The sequence below is a fragment of the Dipodomys spectabilis genome, unplaced genomic scaffold (genome assembly GCF_019054845.1).
Source record: "Dipodomys spectabilis isolate Male_0828 unplaced genomic scaffold, ASM1905484v1 ptg000003l, whole genome shotgun sequence".
Taxonomy (NCBI): domain Eukaryota; kingdom Metazoa; phylum Chordata; class Mammalia; order Rodentia; family Heteromyidae; genus Dipodomys; species Dipodomys spectabilis.
This window is the reverse complement of record NW_024870680.1, coordinates 12,064,476-12,083,778: the sequence shown is the minus strand read 5'-3', so window position 1 is coordinate 12,083,778 and position 19,303 is coordinate 12,064,476. Positions and strand designations below refer to the sequence as shown.

At 37.8% G+C, this 19,303-nt stretch overlaps 1 protein-coding gene across 5 annotated transcripts in view; it reads right to left on the bottom strand.

Annotated features, from left to right (window-relative positions):
* Pak1 (p21 (RAC1) activated kinase 1) overlaps positions 1 to 19,303 on the bottom strand; it is a 144,992-nt gene that overhangs the window by 35,997 nt on the left and 89,692 nt on the right. For all 5 annotated transcript variants that reach the window (XM_042689042.1, XM_042689045.1, XM_042689044.1 and 2 more), the window contains 2 exons: positions 15,717 to 15,754; positions 1,762 to 1,878 (listed from right to left, as the gene is read on the bottom strand). In XM_042689042.1, coding sequence (XP_042544976.1) covers positions 1,762 to 1,878; positions 15,717 to 15,754 — 155 coding nt within the window. The remainder of the gene's footprint in view (positions 1 to 1,761; positions 1,879 to 15,716; positions 15,755 to 19,303) is intronic.

Here is a 19,303-nt window from a genome sequence, read left to right as displayed (position 1 = left end):
ATCTAACCACTTACCCAATGAAAGCATTCAGATACATAAATGGCAGATGGGATCAATGAATACATAAATGAGAGCCTTCCGCTGGGCTGACTTCCTGACTACTTTAGCATAATGATTTTCTCAATTTTCTATGCTTGCACCTGTAAACAAACTATCTCCCAGTTACCAAACCTTTAGTGTCAAGTTTTGTCCTCTTTCTCTGCTTATCCTCATTTGACTCCTTGAGGAAAGAAACACTGCTTATTCCTTATTTAAAATATTCTCTTATCTGGTTCCTGGCACAGGTCTGCACACACAAAACCACCACTGTGCAATGGTAGAAAGCAACCTGTACTTGGAGTTAATTACTGCTTTCAAATGTTAGCTCTTTTGTTTACTAAGTGACATCTCTAAATCTCAGCTGCTCCTATAAATCAAGACTCAACTATACATTTTTTATTTATTCCTTCTGACGTTTGCAAAGAGTTACGTTAAGTACAAAGAAATATATATACATGGATTTCCTCTACTTTGGAGAATTCATGGCTTAGAAGGAAAAAATTTTGTAAAAGAATATACTGGCAGGGGCTGGGAAGGTGGCTCAGTGGTAGAGCGCTTGCCTTGCATGCCTGAGGCCCTGGGTTCGATTCCTCAGCACCACATAAGCAAAAAGAAAAAGCCCGAAGTGGCACTGTGGCTCAAGTGGTAGAGCGTTAGCCTTGAGCTGAAGAGCTGAGGGACAGCGCCCAGGCCCAGAGTTCAGGCCCCACGACTGGACCAAAAAAAAAAAAAAGAATATACTGGAAAACTAAAAAAGGCCATATGAATGTGAGATATTTTGACAAGTCTTTAATTTTCAAGTCCATTTTTCCTTATGAGGACTTGGCCTCCTGCCAGCAAGGTGATTCTATAAATCCTATTTAGAGGTTCTTACCCTAAGAGGTCATCTAATTCCCTTGAATTTGCTCTCCCATAGTCATTTAGCCAACTTCTACCTGGACACTTCTCTCTACGCTCTACTCTAGAGGCAGCCTTTTGTTATTGTAATACCACAGAACTTAAGTGTTAGATGGTTATTTCATTTTGAAGTTTTCCTCATAATAAAAAGCCCAAACAAGAAACCTGAGAAGAGAATCAACTGATGGAAGCTCAGAGCTGAATGAAACTAACTCAAGTAAAAGGCACAGGAGGTAGACTGTGCAAAGTGAGAGTGAGCAACTGTGGTTATTATGAGATGCAGGAACTTCAAAGGAAGTTAAATACAAATCGCTGCCAACATCCAGCATCAAAACACACTCCTCATGTCTAGCATATTAATAGCACTAATGCATTTATAAGTTCTCTTGGGCCTTTCAGTATCATCAATGATACTCTAACAGGCTGAGCACTGCACATTTAGCAGAGAAGAAACAATCTGAAGCAAGATAATTTGATGCTTCCCAGGAGATGGAATGATTTATATCAGCCCTGAGCTAAGTTACATTAGTACCGTGTATCTTCCAATATGTGTAGAACAGGCTAAGTAAATCAAAGCTGCATTATCAATTACCAATTACTTCAAAGCTTTTGAACTATCCATAAATCAATGATAAACATACCACTTCTCTTTTATCATACAGAAAGCACCTTCAAAAAAGGTGGTCCAGTGTTTACAACAGCTCTAAAATCTAAGGTGTCCATCCAATCAGGATAACAAACTTCTATGCTTCAGTACCAACCTCTCCCTCCTCTTCTTGCTCACTATAATGAAACAGAAAACGATCCAGGTCACCACAGACTTACAGACTTTGTGTGCTCCGGGCGTGGAGCAATCACTGGAGGGGAAGTAGCATCATCATCGTCATCTTCATCTTCGGAAACTGGTGGCACCGCAGGGGTCTCAGACACAGTCTTCACATTCTATGGAGGAAAGAAAAGCCAACTGTATCTGGTCAGCTGACACATAACTTAAAAGATATCAGGATCTTTAATTCCCCCAGAAGAAACTCCATTCTGATACTCCTTGTGAAATCCAATTAGCCTCTGAGCTCCCCACCAGTGTGTAGCCAGTCTCAGTCAGTCAACATGCTCCTTCTAGCCATCACTTTCCACTCAGACCTGGGGACTTCCTTCTCTACCCAAAGCCTCACCATAGAATGAGAAGTTAGCTTACTGTTTCCTACCTACCTCCTTACAGTTGAATCCTGAACACAAGTTCACCGTTTCTTCTTTTTTAAAAATTAGCATATATTAATTATATAAAGGGGTTTATAATGTTTCCAGGCAATCATCTGGTGTGCTTTGGTTATATCTACCCCTACTATTACTTGGTTGTTTTTTTTTCGTTTTTGTTAATCTTTCCTGCCCCCTTTTAAGATAATTTTTGGGCTGGGATGTAGCTCAGTGGCAAAATACATGCCTAAAAAGTGCAATGTCCCCCTCCCCATCCCTAAAAAAAAGAGAAGTTAATTTTTGATGGGATTCATTATTCTACTGTTATACATTCATATAATGTTCTCTGATTATATTCACCCCCATCACCCTCTCTTTTCACCTTCTCTCCTCTTGCGGCTCTCCACGGGCCTCCTTTTACATTCATGTGAAGTTTTATTTCCCCTACAGCAATAGGATTGAAACCAAGGCCTCACATATGGTAGACTAACAAACTTCTCAGTCCAGTTCCTTTATAATCTAAAATTTCACTCTTCACACTGAACAGGAAATGAAATACAAAATATAGGGAATATAAAGGTTTTTGATTTTTCAAATTTTATTTTAATTTCTCATTCTTCATAATATCAGAAAAGGAAATCAGAGTAGCATTTTCCCCTTTTCTTCCTCTTTACCAATCTCCTGAATCCAATGTCACCAGTGGCCCTTGCCCTCATTCTCAAGATATAGAACATCAGGATCTAAAAAGGACAAAGAGTTTCTCCGGACTAAATATTACCTATTGTACTAGGCATGTGTCCTACCTTAGAATGAACCTTACCAACACCACTAATTAGAATTGGATCTTCCCATGCAAACTTTAATAGAACAGGGCCAAGAGTGGCCGGTTGGAGGGCAAGTTTAGGCAAAAGTAACAGACTAATAATGTTTACCACAGACTTAAGAGACAAAGTGGCTCCAAAACATAAGACTTTTAAATGAGAGGGTCTTGTTTCACTTAAAAGGTGTTAGTGGTTCCTTCAGATAATTCTAGTTATTTGGGAGGTTGAGATTGGGAGAACTGAAGTTGAAGGATAGCCTGGGAAGGAAAGTCTGGAGATACATGTCTGTCATTCCAGTTTAGGACAAGAAGCCTGTAATAGGTGGATCACAGACCAGGTATGTGCCTAGGCAGGAAGCAAGACCTTATTTCAAACATAACCAGCACAAAAAAGGGCTGAGGGCATAATTCAGAGGCAGAGCACCTGTCTAGTCAACACCAGGCCATGAGTTAAAAGTCTAGTACAAAAAAAAACAACCAACAAACAACAACAACAACAACAAAAAGGCATGTGCCTGTTATCCCAGCTACTTGAAGGTGGAGGCAGAATGACTGAAAGTTCACGGCTAGCTTAGGCAAAGTTATCAAGACCCTATTCTAAAAACAAGAGTTCAAGTGGTAGAATACTTGCTAGCAAACATGAGCTATGAATTCTTAGGTTCAATACAACACTGTCCCTCCCCCCAAGAAAAGAAAAGAATAGTCTAATGGGGGACTCAAAGTTTTCAGGAAGATTATTAAATTTATTATTTCTTAAGATTTGTACAAACAGTACTCTTATTGCTCACATGTTCATACATGTATTCTAATATACCATTTTCTTACCTTCCATACAAAATATAATGAGCAGAGACATCAAGGTTCATACACTAGTAGAGACATATTTCATAGATTAATCTCCAGTAATATAGAACCTGCCATCTTCAGAGAGGAAAAATATCAGTATTCAGACAACTGGTACAGAACATTATCTAAACTGTTAGGTTTTCCACAAGAAATTTCAAGATAAGAAAAGTAGCATACTGGAGGTAAGCAGCCAACATAAACTGTCTCTCTGATTGTCCTCAGATGTTGGTTTGGAAAATAAAAATTTCAAGTCAGACAAATATCTTAACTACTGTGAAGGTTAAAACTAAGGATGATGGTTCAAAGCCAACCAGAGAAGGAAAGTCTGTGAGACTCGTATCTCCAATTAACCAGTCAAAAACAAACAAACAAAAGCTGAACATGAAGATGTGGCTCAAATGGTAAAGCACTACCCTTAAGCTATAAAAAAGCTCAGAGACAGCACTCAGACCCTGATTTCAATTCCCAGGACTGGCACAAATAGAAAGATAGATTAGACAGACAGACAGACAGACAGACAGACAGACAGACAGACAGACAGACAGACAGACAGACAGATAGATAGACAGATGAATTAAGAAATAGATGTGCAGAAGTTACTTCATTACTTCAAAAAAGCTGAATGGAAATGGTGGAGATCAGGAGTATCAGATAAACAAAAATAACTAGGAGAGCTAAACAACAGACCCTATATGGGAGAAGAAACAACAAATAAATTTGAAAATGGACCCATAGAAATTAGCTAGTTTTAAGGATAGAAAAAAAAAAAAGAGTGGAGAAATACTAACATGGCATCAAAAAGACTTTAGAACAACATAAAACCCACAAACATACATAAGGAGTCCCTAAAGAAGAAAAGGAACAGAAAAAAAACCCTGAAAAACAGGAAAAAGTTCCTTATTTTTTTAAAAATATTAATCTAACCAAGTGCCTGTGGCTCATGCCTATTATCCTAGCTACTCAGGAGGCTGAGATCTGAGGATCACAGTTCAAAGCCAGCCTGGGCAGGAAAGTCTGTAAGACTCATCTCCAATTAACCCCCAGAAAACTGGAAGTGGTGCTATGGCTCAAAGTGATAGAGCATTAATCTTGATTGAAAAAGCTTAGGGACAGCACCCAAGCCCTGAGTTCAAGCTTCATGACAGACTAAAAATAAAATTAATCTATAGATCCAAGAACTCCAAGAAATCCCAAGAAAGATAAACATGAATATTCACATCTAGAAAATCTTGAAAGCAGCAAGAGAAAAGTGACATTATGTACAAAGATCATCAATATGATGAACAATTCACATCTGATCAGAACATAGTTGTTCTCAATATCTGTGGAAGAATTGGTTCCAGGAGCCATCATGGACATTAAAACCTATGGATGCTCCAGTCCTTTACATAAGGGTTCAGTATTTGCATCTAACCAAGCACATCCTCCAGTGTGCTTTACTTGCAGGCTGGTCCTTGCCCTCTGTACCATAGTTCCTGCCTTCTCTATACTTTATATCTTTAGATTACTGTGTATGTTTAGGCTGCTAATACAATGTAAATGTGAGATAAACAGGCAGTATAGGATATTATATAGGAAAAAGGGAGGAAAAAAGTCTCTATATGTTTGGTATAGAAGCAATTATTTTTCCCAAATGTTTTCAACCCATAGTTGGTTGAACTGATGGATACAAATTCCATGAATTCGGAGGCTAAATATACTTTAAAATTCATTATTAAAACTTCTGATAAAAAACAACAGAGGCAAGAAAGTCGTGTAGGTGACACATTCAAGTAGATGAGGTTTTTAAAAACTGCTAGTTACAAAATCTATTATTTTTTTTTAAAAACTATCCTTCAAAATGAAAATTAAAAAAAAGACAGAAAAATTTGTCAGTAGGCCTGACTTAAGAAATACTCAAAGACATCCAATAGACTAAAAGGAATTAATACCAATATGGCAAAAGTCAAATCTGTAAGTGAAAAGATTAGCAGAGAAAATAGTAAATATATGGATTAACACAAAAGACTATATGTTTTTAAACTTTTGCTAGTCTTTCTTATAACCATAAAGTTGCATACAGCAGTTCTGGGCTTCTAGTTAATATAGTATAAATATAATTATATAAGCACACTTAAATATATAAATGATAACAGTAGTTCAAAGAAGAAGCAAGGAAGTTATTATATAAGACAAAGCTTCTATAGTACTGGAGTACTGGAATTTAGTTAACATTATTCTGAATTCCAATATAAATGTGTTAACTAGCAGCTAATGAATTAAAATACATCTTTGAACACTTAAGCAACCTCTAAGAATAGTTTTAAAAGTTAAGATTGTAAAATTAAAATATTTATTTAATATAAAATAAAGCAGTGAAGGGATAATTTTAAGACAATCAAGACCCATTCAGAAAACAATTACCAAAGCTGGACTCACACCTGTAATCCTAGCTACTCAGGAAGCTGAGATCTGAGTCCAAAATTAGCTCAGGCAGAAATGTCCCTGAGACTCTATCTCTAATTAACCAGCGAAAGTGCCAAACTAGAGGTGTGACTCAAGCAGTAAAGTACTAATCATAAGCAAAAAAGCTAAGCCAGAGTATGAGGCATGCATTCAAATCCTGGTACTGACATGGGGGTGGGGCGGAAAATAGAAAGAAAACAACTCAAAATGGCAACCATAACAGTAATTATGTTAAATATTAATGGTTTATCCACCTTAAGGAGTAGAAATTGTCCTGCTGTAAGGAAATAACAAACAAGACCTAACTATATGCTGTCTACAAAAGCCACATTATAGACACAAAGATATGAGTAAGTTGAAAGCAAAGCAATGGGAAAATAGATACCATAAAAGAGTTGTAAGAGAATTTGTTGTAAGAGTTGTAAGAGAATTTTGTACTTCATACAAAAAAAAAAACTACAAAAAATGTCAGAGACAGAAACACTTCATAATGATTAAAAAATCAAAACAGTCTGTGTATGGTGGCTCATGCCTGTAATCCCAGCTACAGGATCTGGAAAGCAGAGATCAAGAGAATGACATTTTGATGTCAATCCTAAGCAAAAAGTTAGCAAGACCCTTATTTTAATTAAAAAAAAAAAAAAAAAAAGCCACAACAAAACACAGGCTAGGTAAAGTACTGTGTGCTCTCCATTCCAGCTAAGAGTCATAAATAGGAAAATTGTGGCCTGGAAAACAAACTCAAGACCATACCTGAAAAATTATGGGAGTAAAAAGGGCTGGGGCAAACATAGCTCAAGTGGTAGGGTACCTACCTACCAAGTGAAAGGTACTGAGTTCAAAGCCTATAGTTACCTCAAAAACACAAGCCTCCAAAAACCCTTCGACTAATTCATATAGCAATTATATTGAAAAATAATAATTATATAATAATTATAGACATAACTACATTACATATACATAACAGAGCAGCTTTTCATAAAGCAGGACACAATACCATTGGAAGAAGAAAAATAATTACAGTTGGAGATTTCAATTAGTCACCAACTTGACCTAACATGCACAGAACATTTCATCCAATGTCTGTACGATATACTTTCTTTTGACTATTCTTCACGAGCATTCTTCAAGACAGACCAAATGCTGGGTCATGAAACATCTCAGTAAACTTAAAGGAACTAAAATGGCACCAAATAAATTATTCGGCCACAGTGGAATTAAATTAGAGATAAACATAAGGAAAGTTATTTTTCTGAATTATATAATACAAATGGTCAATAAACATAAAAAGATGATTTAGTCATTACTCATTAGGAAATGCAAACAAAACCGCAATTAGGTACTACTTCAACCCTCTAAGATGACTATCATCAAAAGACAGAAAATAACACATATAGGTAAAGAAGTGGAGAAATTAGAACCTTCATAATTGCCGGTGGGAATGTAAAATTATGCCACTAGTGGACAACAGTCTAGCAGTTCCTGAAAAGGTATGACCCAACAATTACACTTCTCTCTAACCTAGAGAAATGGAAGTATAATTCCCCATACAAAACCTTGCACATGAATGTTCATAGCATTATCCATAATAGTTAAAAACAGAAACAGCTCAATTATATATCATTTGAAAGGATTAAAAAATGTAGTATGTCCATAAAATACAGTGTTACTTAAATATAAAAAGGAATGAAGTAAGGGGAAACAAAGGAGGAGGCTACAATGCTTGATAAGAAATGTACTCATTATCTTGCCTATGTAATTGTAACCCCTCTGTACAGTATTTTCACAATAAAAAAAAACATGTATTTAATAAAAAAAAAAAAAAAGGAATGAAGTGGTCATTCTTACCCTAGAGATGACCCACTTTTAGTCTGTTGAAAAGTGTTTATTTGTCCTAATAAGCCTCATCACTTTCCCTATTTTCCATATTCTCTTACCAGACACAAAGACTGAGGTTTTCAGTAACAATGTATTGGTGCGATGACTCAGAAAAAATATGTCTGCTTCTAACTTGGATCCAATAAAAGGAGGTTTTTTACCCAGATGACTTCATCACTCAGATCAAATACATCTAAAAAGGAATTCACGGTCTCCCACATACTGCCTGGGGTTGGAGATAAAGTAAATGCTGCTGTCCCCATGCCTCTCCAGCCTGCTCTTCCTACCAGACACTATTTGGGGCTGACTGTTTCTGCTCCAATACCTGGAAGGACTAAGCTTGTTTCTTCTTGTTAGAAAAATGGTTCCAGTGTTCCACAAATAGGGACTTTCAAGCTTTACTCTCCTTTTTAGGTCTTCCTCTCCCTCCTCTTCTCCTACTGTGCCAATGTTCTAGATAGGACTGAGCTTCTCCATTTAGACGTGTACTTCACACAAAAGTTATTCTAAGCATAGTCTTCTCCCATTATTAAGGTATTCCCTCTGTTGGTAGCCTAGTCTTTTCTAAGGTTTTCTTTTGTGCTTGCTATCTGGGATTTAACTAAATGAAACTCCCCAGGTCACAAGGGATACCCAGAGAAAGAGAAAACAGGTACACTGGAAAATAGAGATGTGAGGTAGGGGTTAGAAAGTATACACTATACTGGCCCTCAAGGGAGAAGAATGCTTCAAAAGTGTCCCTCAAAGATAACCTGGCTTGCTGGTCACCAGTGGCTCACACCTGTCATCCTAGCTACTCAAGAGGCAGAGATATGAGGATGGTGGTTCAACACCAGCCCAGGCAAGAAAATCCATGAGACTCTTATCTCCAATAAACTACTCAAAAAAGCCAGAAGTGGCACTGTGGATCAAAGGATAGAACACTAGCCTTGAGAAAAAAAGAGGCTCAGGAACAGAGTTCAAACCCTAGGACTGGGGTGGGAGAGAAGGAGGAGGAGAGAAGGGGGAGATACCTGGCTTGTGGGCCTTAAATGATACTCAGGTTTTATCTAGATGGGAGAGGATTCCCTGTTGACATGGGAATCCTCTTCATTTTTTCCAGACAGGACTGTAGACACTGGTCTGTACCAAGAGACAGGCTCACTCCACCTCTTGTTACCCACTAAGGTCACAGAATGACACAAGATGGGTTTTGTGAGCACTCTACCTATTAAAGACAGGAGGCTTCATTCCAGCCTAAGGTGAGTTGACAATAGTTCCTAATACAAGTCTTTAGCTTACCTACTCAGGCCAGTAAACCGTGTCCTGGAATTCAGTAAAGTCTCCCACCTTTGGAACAGTTTCTGCCTAAGAAGGGACTTAATGTTCCAAGTTTTTTAGACTACAAGAAAACTTGGGCTGGGCTAAAAATCATTGCCATTCTTACCCTAGAGACCTAGAGATGGCCCACTTTCAATCTACTAAAAGTGTATTCCTTCCTAATGAACTTTCCTATTACTTCCACAATAAAGAAAATGAAGTATTGATACATAGTACAACATAGATTAATCTCAAAAACATTCATGAAAGAAAAGACCAAAGTCTGCATGCTCTTTTGTTTTTTTGTGGGTCATGGGGCTTAAACTCTGGGCTTGGGTGCTGTCTCTTTGCTCTTTAGCTCAAGGCGAGCGCTCTACCGCTTAAGCCACAATGCCATTTCTGGTTTTCTAGTGGTTTATTGGAGATAAAGAATCTCAAAGACTTTCCTACCCTAGCTGGCTTTGAAGCCTGATCCTCAGATCTCAGCCTCCTGAGTAGCTAGGATTACAGGCATGAGCCACTGAGGCCCGGCTTGCATGTTCTTTTTACATAAACTTGTCTACAAAGGGAAATTATACGGGTAGAAAATAGACTAATGGGGGCTGGGAAGGTGGCTCAGTGGTAGAGCGCTTACCTTGCATGCCTGAGGCCCTGGATTCGATTCCTCAGCACCATATAAGCAAAAAGAAAAAAGCCGGAAGTGGCACTGTGGCTTAAGTGGTAGAGCGCTAGCCTTGAGCTGAAGAGCTAAGGGACAGCGCCCAGGACCAGAGTTCAGGCCCCACGACCGGACCCAAAAAAAAAAAAAAGAAAGAAAGAAAACAGACTAATGGTTTCTTGGGGCTAACCACTGGTGTTTGAATGGTGAAAAGGCACAAGGGAAATTTAGGAGGTGACAACTAACTAGTATATGCAATCAGCTTGCGTTTCCCCTGCAGGTATAGAAGTATGCTCCTCTACTGTTCTTCTCCCTGAATGACAGGACTGATTCAGTGTGGCTGTTATAGAAAGGTGGTTATTGGGGGCTGGGAAGGTGGCTCAGTGGGAGAGTGCTTGTCTTGCATGCATGAGGCCCTGGGTTTGATCCCTCAGCACCACATAAGCAAAAAGAAAAAAGCTGGAAGTGTCTCTGTGGCTCAAGTGGTAGAGCGCTAGCCTTGAGCTGAAGAGCTGAGGGACAGCGCCCAGGCCCAGAGTTCAGGCCCCATGACCGGACCAAAAAAAAAAAAAAAAAGAAAGGTGGTTACTGGTCAAGTGTTACTTTAGAGCACTTTAGAGCGTGTACCCATGGAAAAGCAGATAGTACAGAGTTATCCCTGGTATCAAAGTACAAAAAACCCATTCTTGGAATTCAAGATTTTAGTGAATTTTCTTCTGCTGCAGAGCTACTTTTCCTTTTGTTGCCTTTATATTAATTCAGGTGCTCTCCTTCTTTCTCAGCCCTGATTATACACATAATAGTCTTATTCAAGTAAGCAGTTTACTTTCTTTAGAAAATTATCTCATTTTAGCTTTAAAGTCAGACTCACCTGTTATTTGTAATGGTAATGCTGCCCTGGTGTTTCAAATATCAAATTTAATAACTTGTTCCTTTTACTTTTTTTCTTTTTTTGGTGGTACTAAATAGTGAAGTTGGAGCCATCCCCACCCCAGTCCTTTTGCTTGTACTTTGCCTTTTAGAAAGAATTTCTCTGTTTTGTTCAACCAGCTTTAGATCCCTAATCCTTTTACCACCACTTCCTGAATAGGAAGGATTACAACTTGTACCATCATACCTGTTTTAATTTACTCTTAAAGATACCTCAAGATTACTTTTTACTTCTTCTTCTTTTTTTTTTTTAATTTCCCACTTCTTGATACATTCTTTTAGTCCATTTTCTCAGGAGCTACTTTTATCTTCCTAGTGTTCTCTCCCACTTACTTTTTTAAATTTAGTTAAGTTTTTATTTGAGACAGACTCTGGATATGTAGCCCAGGCTGATCTCATGTTCACAATCCTCCTGCCTCAGCCTCCCCAGTGCTAGGATTATAGGTGTATTACTATGCCTAGCTTCCACTTAAACTGAGAAATGTTGCTCAATCAATCTTATCTACTTTCTGTGTTTCATAAGCTCCTCGTAATAGTAGATTTATGTTTTTGTTTTGGAGCATTTAAAATATATCTTAATATTAATAAATATTTAATATTAATGTCTTTAATTTTAAAAATATTATTTATATTTTATGAAATGAAATTAAGATATTTTGGCTAGTGAGATGAGCTCATAAATTTAGTCTAATTCTCTGAACAAATTTCCAAAAAATCTTTCTGAAGCATCACTTTAAAATACACATCCAACTACATCAATCGTTTATTTAAAATATTTCCTTAACTCTAATACAACGTCCAACTTTTTTTCCCTTAATATACTAAATCTTTAACAACATGACTTTTGTTCATACTGTCCCTCAGATAAGAAAGCACTGACCCTTTCTCATTACCTCGGATTGCCTGTTACGGTATTATAAATCTTTGTCTTATCATTTAAATCTGTGAGATCAAGAGCAAAGACTTTACCAGTCCTTGACTCTTCAGCATCCACAGAACCTATCACATGGAAATATTTGTTTTGCTTTTTTGAGACAGGATCTGGCAGTGTAGTCCAGGCTGGCTTTGAACATGTGACCCTCCTGGATGCTGAGATTATGGGTGAGTATCATTATGCCTGCTGGTATTCATTTTTAAATGAGAATCAGCTACTAAAATATTCAGCAATGATACTCACTAGATACTCTGTTGGAAATGAATTGTATAACTTGGGGGGAAGGAAGGTGAGGAGGGAAAAAGATGTGGAGAAAATGAAGGAGGGGGGTGACACTGTTCAAAAAGAAATGTACTCATTACTGGACTTATATAACTGTAATCCTTCTGTACAACACCTCTGCAATAATTTTTTTAAAAAAACATAGAATCTTAAGAGTCAGATTTCAGACCCAGACAGCAGAATATTAAAAGCTGGAAGGAACCTTAAAGATTATGTTTGTTGAGTGAACAAACCTTTAGAAGACCCAGGAACTGTGCAAACTTTTCCAGACTACCAGACAGAATAAATTATTCCATCAAATATGACCCTGGTGCATATTATTCATCAGCCCTTTCATGCAGTTCTCATCTCCTTCATTTGACATTAATTTTTCCTCAAGGTCTATGGTTACACAAATTCATACTTTGGCACAAAGGAAATATTTATGGTATGAGTGAATAAATAAATACTCAGGAGAATGGAATTTTGTGCTGATTTTTATCACTAACTCATTCAACCGTACTGGAGCATGACACTTAATCTTTCTGATGCACAATTTCTTACTCTGTATTAAGGAGACAAAAATCCTGTTTGATTTGATCAGTACTAAGCCGATATGTAAAATAATAACATGCTGCCACAAGAAAAACTCTATCTTCTTTATAAAATGAGTAGGAAAATATAGAGCAATAAGCTAGAGGGACAAATGTTCCGAACTGGAGAGAAAAAAAATGTCCTTGACAGCCTGAGTGGTTTAAATTGTAGATACTAAACCAGTACAGGTTTTTACTAGCAGGTGTTACCCTTTCTGCCATATGGCATAAGCTCCAGGGCTCTTCCTCCACAGTAACAAACAATATAACTGTGCTTTACTGCAATCTCCTTTATAAGACCTCTTCAACATCCTGCTCTGCTTGCTATCACAATGAAAAAAACTCTGGATTGAGTTCACAAGACTCAAGTGCAAATATGGTTCTAACTAAGTTTTTGGAAAAGTTTAAGGGTTTGCCTAGGAAAGTAATTAAGGGTTTGCCTAGGAACTAATTATACTCACATATATAAAATTTATAACACAGTGTCTGGTACAGAGTAGGCACTCCATAAATTACTATTGTCACTCGCCCTACAAAAGCATAAAGACAGCTGAATCACAAGGTACTTCTCAACTTTGTTTAGATGCTTTCTTCAATAATCATTCAAGAATTCACTGTGATCTTACATTTGTGAATTCTTCTCTGTTTTTTTTGTGGGTCCTGGTCTGGAACTCAAGGCCTAGGCTCTGTCTCTTTGCTCAAGGCTAGGGCTCTACCACTTGAGCCACAGTGTCACTTCTGGCTTTTTCTGAGTAGTTTATTGGAGATAAGAGTTTCATAGACTTTCCTGCCCCAGCGGGTTTTGATCCATGATCCTCAGATCTCAGCCTCCTGAGCAGCTAGGATTACAGGGTTGAGCCACCATAGGCTGGCTTGCTCCCTCGACTTTTAATCTTCTCTCTTCCATTTGATGCAAGGAAGCACTAATGAGCAGGAACAGTGCAGACTAGAAATCAGATGTATATTGCCTTCCTCTATTCATCATTGAAAAACAAGGATAATAACCCACCTCATTAAGTAAACTATTGTGATGATTAAGAGAATGAGGAAAAAAAGGACCTGAAATGCTTTGAGGCAGAAACTGTGAACATTTAAAAACATAATTTGTAAGAGTATAAATGACTCGGTAAACCAATCCCAACATTGGCAATATGGTTCAAAGTATTTTGATAGTGGCTCAGGATTGTTAGGCCTTACTACTGTCCTGCTTAAAATTCCCTTAGCTCATTTCCTTTTAAATAAAGTCAAACTCCTGCATGATTTGGCTTTCTTACTACTCCTTCTCATTACCCACCTCTATTCCCATCACACTTCACATTCCAGTCATATCAAACTACTTGCAGCTCCTTGTACAAGGAGAGCTTGTGAACTCCCTACCCATGTACATGTGATTCTCTTTCTATCTGGAATATCCTCAGTTCTCTTTAATTCTTGCACTTTATAAGGAATTCATTCAGCAAAGACTAATGCATTTGTCAGATGCTAAAGACAACATATTAGCATTAGCTTCTGGTCTCATCAAGTTTAGCATGTCACACTATGCCTGTGTGTCCCCTATAAGACCAGGAAATTCTTAGGTGTGTTGAGGCAACGTCTGATTGCTCTACACAGAACCTGACACAGACCAATGGATTTTGTAAATGTTTGGCAAATCAATATGATGTAACCACATTTCTATAATAGATAAAAGCAGAAATGTCACATTTTATTATTTATAAAACTCTTTAAAAAGAAAATCAACATCTTATCTTATACTCATTATTATCCTGGAAAACAGAATTAGTAAGATGAGAAACACGGAGGGACTTTTGAGATTTAGTTTTACTTTCCAGCCAATTTTTCAATGATTCCATAACAATCCCTTCAAATAACAGAGCATACCACAACTTGAGAGGCCACATTGAGTCATCTTAGATGAACAGAATCTGATCCCTCCAACAGTCCTAATCCTGGTTTAGCAGGATTACTACTCATGAAAAGAAAGGGAACTCTTCTAAATTCAAATGTTTGAAGACACATCTTGGTAAGGCTGTATGCTTTACTAATAATAAAACTGTATTATTACTAATAAAGAATATGAAGCTCAAAAAGGTAAATGGACTTTTCCACTCTTCAAAGCTAAGAATATATAGTCTAGAAGCCACATCTGGTGGTTCCAAGGTTAGATTCTTTATTGTAACAAATAAGGATTGGGGGCCAAGCATGGAAATAACCAACAATGAGTCCCAGCCTAGGTTTTGTTGATTGGTTGGGGGTTTTTTTTGTTTTGCTTATTTTATTTTTTGAGGCAAAGTCTGGCTATGTAACCTAAGTTGGGCCAGGTGCAGTAGCTCACGCCTATAATCCTACCTACTCAGGAGGCTGAGCTCTGAGGCTCACCTTTTGAAGCCAATCCAGGCAGAAAAGTCCATGAGATTTTTATCTCCAATTAACCTCCAGGAAACCAGAAGTGGCACGAAGTGGTATAGTGCTAGCCTTGAGAGAAACAGCTCAGAGACAGCACTCAGGCCCTGAGTTCAAGCCCCATGACCAACAAAAAATTAAAATTAGGGCTGAGAATATGGCTTAGTGGTAGTGTGCTTGTCTAGCACACATGAAGCGCTGGATTCAATTTCTCAGTACCACATAAACAGAAAAAGCCAGAAGTGGTGCAGTGGCTCAAGTGGTAGAGTACTAGCCTTGAGCAAGAGAGACTCAGGGAAAGTACCCAGACCCTGAGTTCAAGACCCAGGACTGGCAAAAAGAAATTACTTAATTACTTTAATTAATATTATAAAATAACCAAAGCTGGCCTTAAATTCTCTATCCTCCTGCCTCCCAAGTGTTGGAACTACAGGTATGTGTCACCACCCCTAGCTCCATATTGTCTTGATTTTTACTTCCATACCTTTTCATTTCAGAATAGAAGAAACAAAGACTTACCAAAGTGTTGGAAGAATTATAATCTTCGGCTGACTTATCTGCAAACAAGAAAAAGCTTTAGTAAACAAGAATTAAATTTAGTAAACAAGAAAATTAATACTTTTTTGAGTGTTAAATAAGTCAAACATTTCTTAGGTTCACAGAATAATAGTATAACTATCTGGTGCTAAGGACCAGATTACCAAGTTAAACACATTATACATATCATCATGTCCTTTAATCTTCACTTTATTATTATTTTATCTACTTTAAGAGATTTTATAGGCCAAAGAAGTAATTTGCTCTGATAGCATACAGGGTAAATAAAGGATGTGAATTCTATGAATTCTGACCAAACTCTAAATGCCATGTTAGAATACCATCCACATAATCAGCTGATTCATCATCATGTTTCAATGGTCAAGACAATTTGCTGCATGCAAAATTATGACCAACCTGTAGCTTCCACTTTCAGAAAGGGTCCTTCTCTATCCATGCCTGTTCCCCACGGGGACAGAAAGACTAAGGCTTTGGGGAAAGAGCTATTAATCATGTGAAGTTTAATTAAAGGCTAGGGCTTATTTTCCTTTTTTCTTTTTGTTGGTTGTAGTGCTTGAGCTCTGGGCCTGGGCGCTCTCCCTGGCCTCAGCTCAAGGCAAGCACTCTACCACTTGAGCCACAGTGTCACTTCCAGTTTTCTAGTGGTTTACTGGAGATAAGACTATCATAGACTTTCCCGCCTAGGCTGACTTTGAACCGTGATCCTCAGATGATAGCCTCCTGAGTAGATAGGCTTATAGGCGTGAGCCAACAGAGAAGGGCTTATTTTCTAAGAATAGAATGAAGTGCTCTTGATGAAGTATATCTTATTGATTCTGAGATCTACATTCTTATCAAATGTGAAAATTACCAGCCCTAAAATAGAGCTATATTGTAAGAACTAGAATATGCTTATGATATTCTTAACAGGGGAGCTCAATAATCCAACTGTTTAGTGCATAGGACCATATATAATGAAGCACATCAACATGAGAGGTATAGCTCCATTGGCTCCAAAGCAAATAAAGAATCCACAAAGTAGGAAGTGAGGCAAGCTATGACAACATATTCCTAAAATAAACTCTTATGCCAGGTGTGGTTGTACATGCCTGTAATTACAGCATTCAGGAGGCTGAGGCAAAAGCTCATAAAGGTTTTTTTGTTTTGTCTTGTTTTTGTGTTGGTACAGGACTTTAATTTAGGGCCTCACTCTCTCATGGCTTGTTTGCTCATGGTTGAAGCTCTACCACTTGAGCCATACTTCAAGGATCATAAAACAATCTGGGTTATACAGTGAAACCTTCTCTCAAAAATAACCACTAAGAATGAGATGTACAAGTCATTATGTGGAAAAACGAACTTTACAACTTTGGTGGGGGTGGGGGGAGGATTGGGTGAGGGGTGGGGAGAGGATGGGAAGGGATGGGAAAGGGAAACAAAGGAGGAGGCTACAATGCTTGATAAGAATTGTACTCATTATCTTGCCCATGTAATTGTAACCCCTCTGTACAGTATTTTCAAAATAAAAGAAAAAAAAAAAAAAAGAACCACTAAGGGCCGGGCACCAGCGGCTCACACCTGTAATTCTAGCTACTCAGGAGGCTGAGATCTGGGGATCTTAGTTCAAAGCTAGTCTGGGCAGGAAAGTCCATGAGAATCTTATCTCCAATTAACCACCAGAAAACCATTAGTGGTACTGTGGCTCAAGTGGGAGAGTGCTCGCCTTGAGCTAAGAGCTAGGGGACAGAGCCCAGGCCCCGAGTTCAAGCCCTACAACCAAAAAAACCCCAAAACACTAACAAAACAACCCAGAGAAGCCAGCTATGCTCTGGAGAAATAAATTTAAATATAATTCATAATTAATACTCATAATTTAAATTCATCTATCTTCCAAATCACTATCAGCATACAGAATGCAATACTATGACTCCACTATACCACCCCTATCCTAATTTACTGCTAGCAATTTTGAGGCCTGGGTAGTCTGGCTATAAACATACTTCTTACATCATACATTTTACATCTTACATTTTAAAAAATCTTTGCTTCTTTTTAAGATATACAATTTTCAAGCAAAAGATGAGAGACTAGAATACTTCTAAATACTTCATTTTACAAATAGGGAAACTGAACTTCCCAAAGGGAAAGATACTGGTTCAAGATTACATAAATCAGTGGAAAATAAAGCTAAAACTCAAATGGGTTGTCAATCTAGTCTTTTCGCCTAAAAAATTAGGCACTAATTGGCATTAAAAAAAATCAGTGTCAAAGAGGAAACTTGGAAAAAAAAAAAAAAAAACAGGCATGTAGAGTTTTGGGGGAGTTATAGACAGCCCAAGGTTTAATCACCCAAGTTTTACACATACTTCTATTATGCATTAGTTGAGTCATTTTGGGTAATTCATTTAATTTCTCTAAGCCTAATCAACTTCTTTGAGTCAATAAACTGGGAGTAATAGTCTTTACTCTACCATCCCCAAAGGCCATGGTGAAAATCGTATGAGATAATTCACCAGTTAGCATATACCAACTGAGGTAGTGTTACCACAACTAATAGGACAAGAGTAGGAGAAACAAAAAAAGAGACTTGACAGTAAAAACCATCAGTATCAAATCTACAATTCTGCGTAGAATTGATCTTTATCTTAAATTGTAAAAAATTATGTGTATATGTTTAAGTTTATACACACAGTAGATACATGCACACATATCTACATATATCCAACATTATTCATATATACACATACGAATGAATACATAATTACCTAAATTATATCTATATACTCTATGCACATATTTATTCACAAATACTTAGATAGACTATAACTTCAAATACTGCCAGGAACATGTCACCTGTGCACATTTATATACATGCATACAAAAAATAGCTTCTAGTCTGATATTTCTGTGATAAATGTAGGTTCTAATTTCCTGACTATAGAAAACTACTACAATTACTAGAAAACTATATACCCTCTCACGATAATGCCTTCTTGGAATGACACAGCCCTTCAATCGAAGAAGTGAGACTAACGCAGTTGGGACAGATGAAAGGAAGGAAATGCTGCTGGGAGATGCATGACCCTCTCCTGAGCACTATCACGGCAGCATGAGTGAACCTACAATATGTCATTCCCACCATCTGTCCCCTTTGATACAAGCCAGGTACTGGCTGGGAAAACCGTCCTTCAAAATCAGCCAGTTAATCCTGGTTCTCACCTTTTCCAACCCTTTGAAGGAGGTAGCATGAACAAACAGCACTAGGCTGAGAAGGAAGACTAGTCTAGACACTGACTTTAAAGAGGTCTTCTTTGGCCTTGATGTTTGCCAAACATGGGGTGCAGGTATATCCTAAGGTACTTCTTGCAATTTCCAGAAATACAGGCCTCTCATAAGTTATCCTAGAAAATTTCCTCTGCTGGGCTGGGAAGGTCGCTCAGTGGTAGAGCGCTTGCCTTGCATGCTTGAGGCCCTGGGTTTGATTCCTCAGCACCACATAAGTAAAAAGAAAAAAAAAAGCCAGAAGTGGCACTATGGCACAAGTGGTAGAACACTAGCCTTTTGCTGAA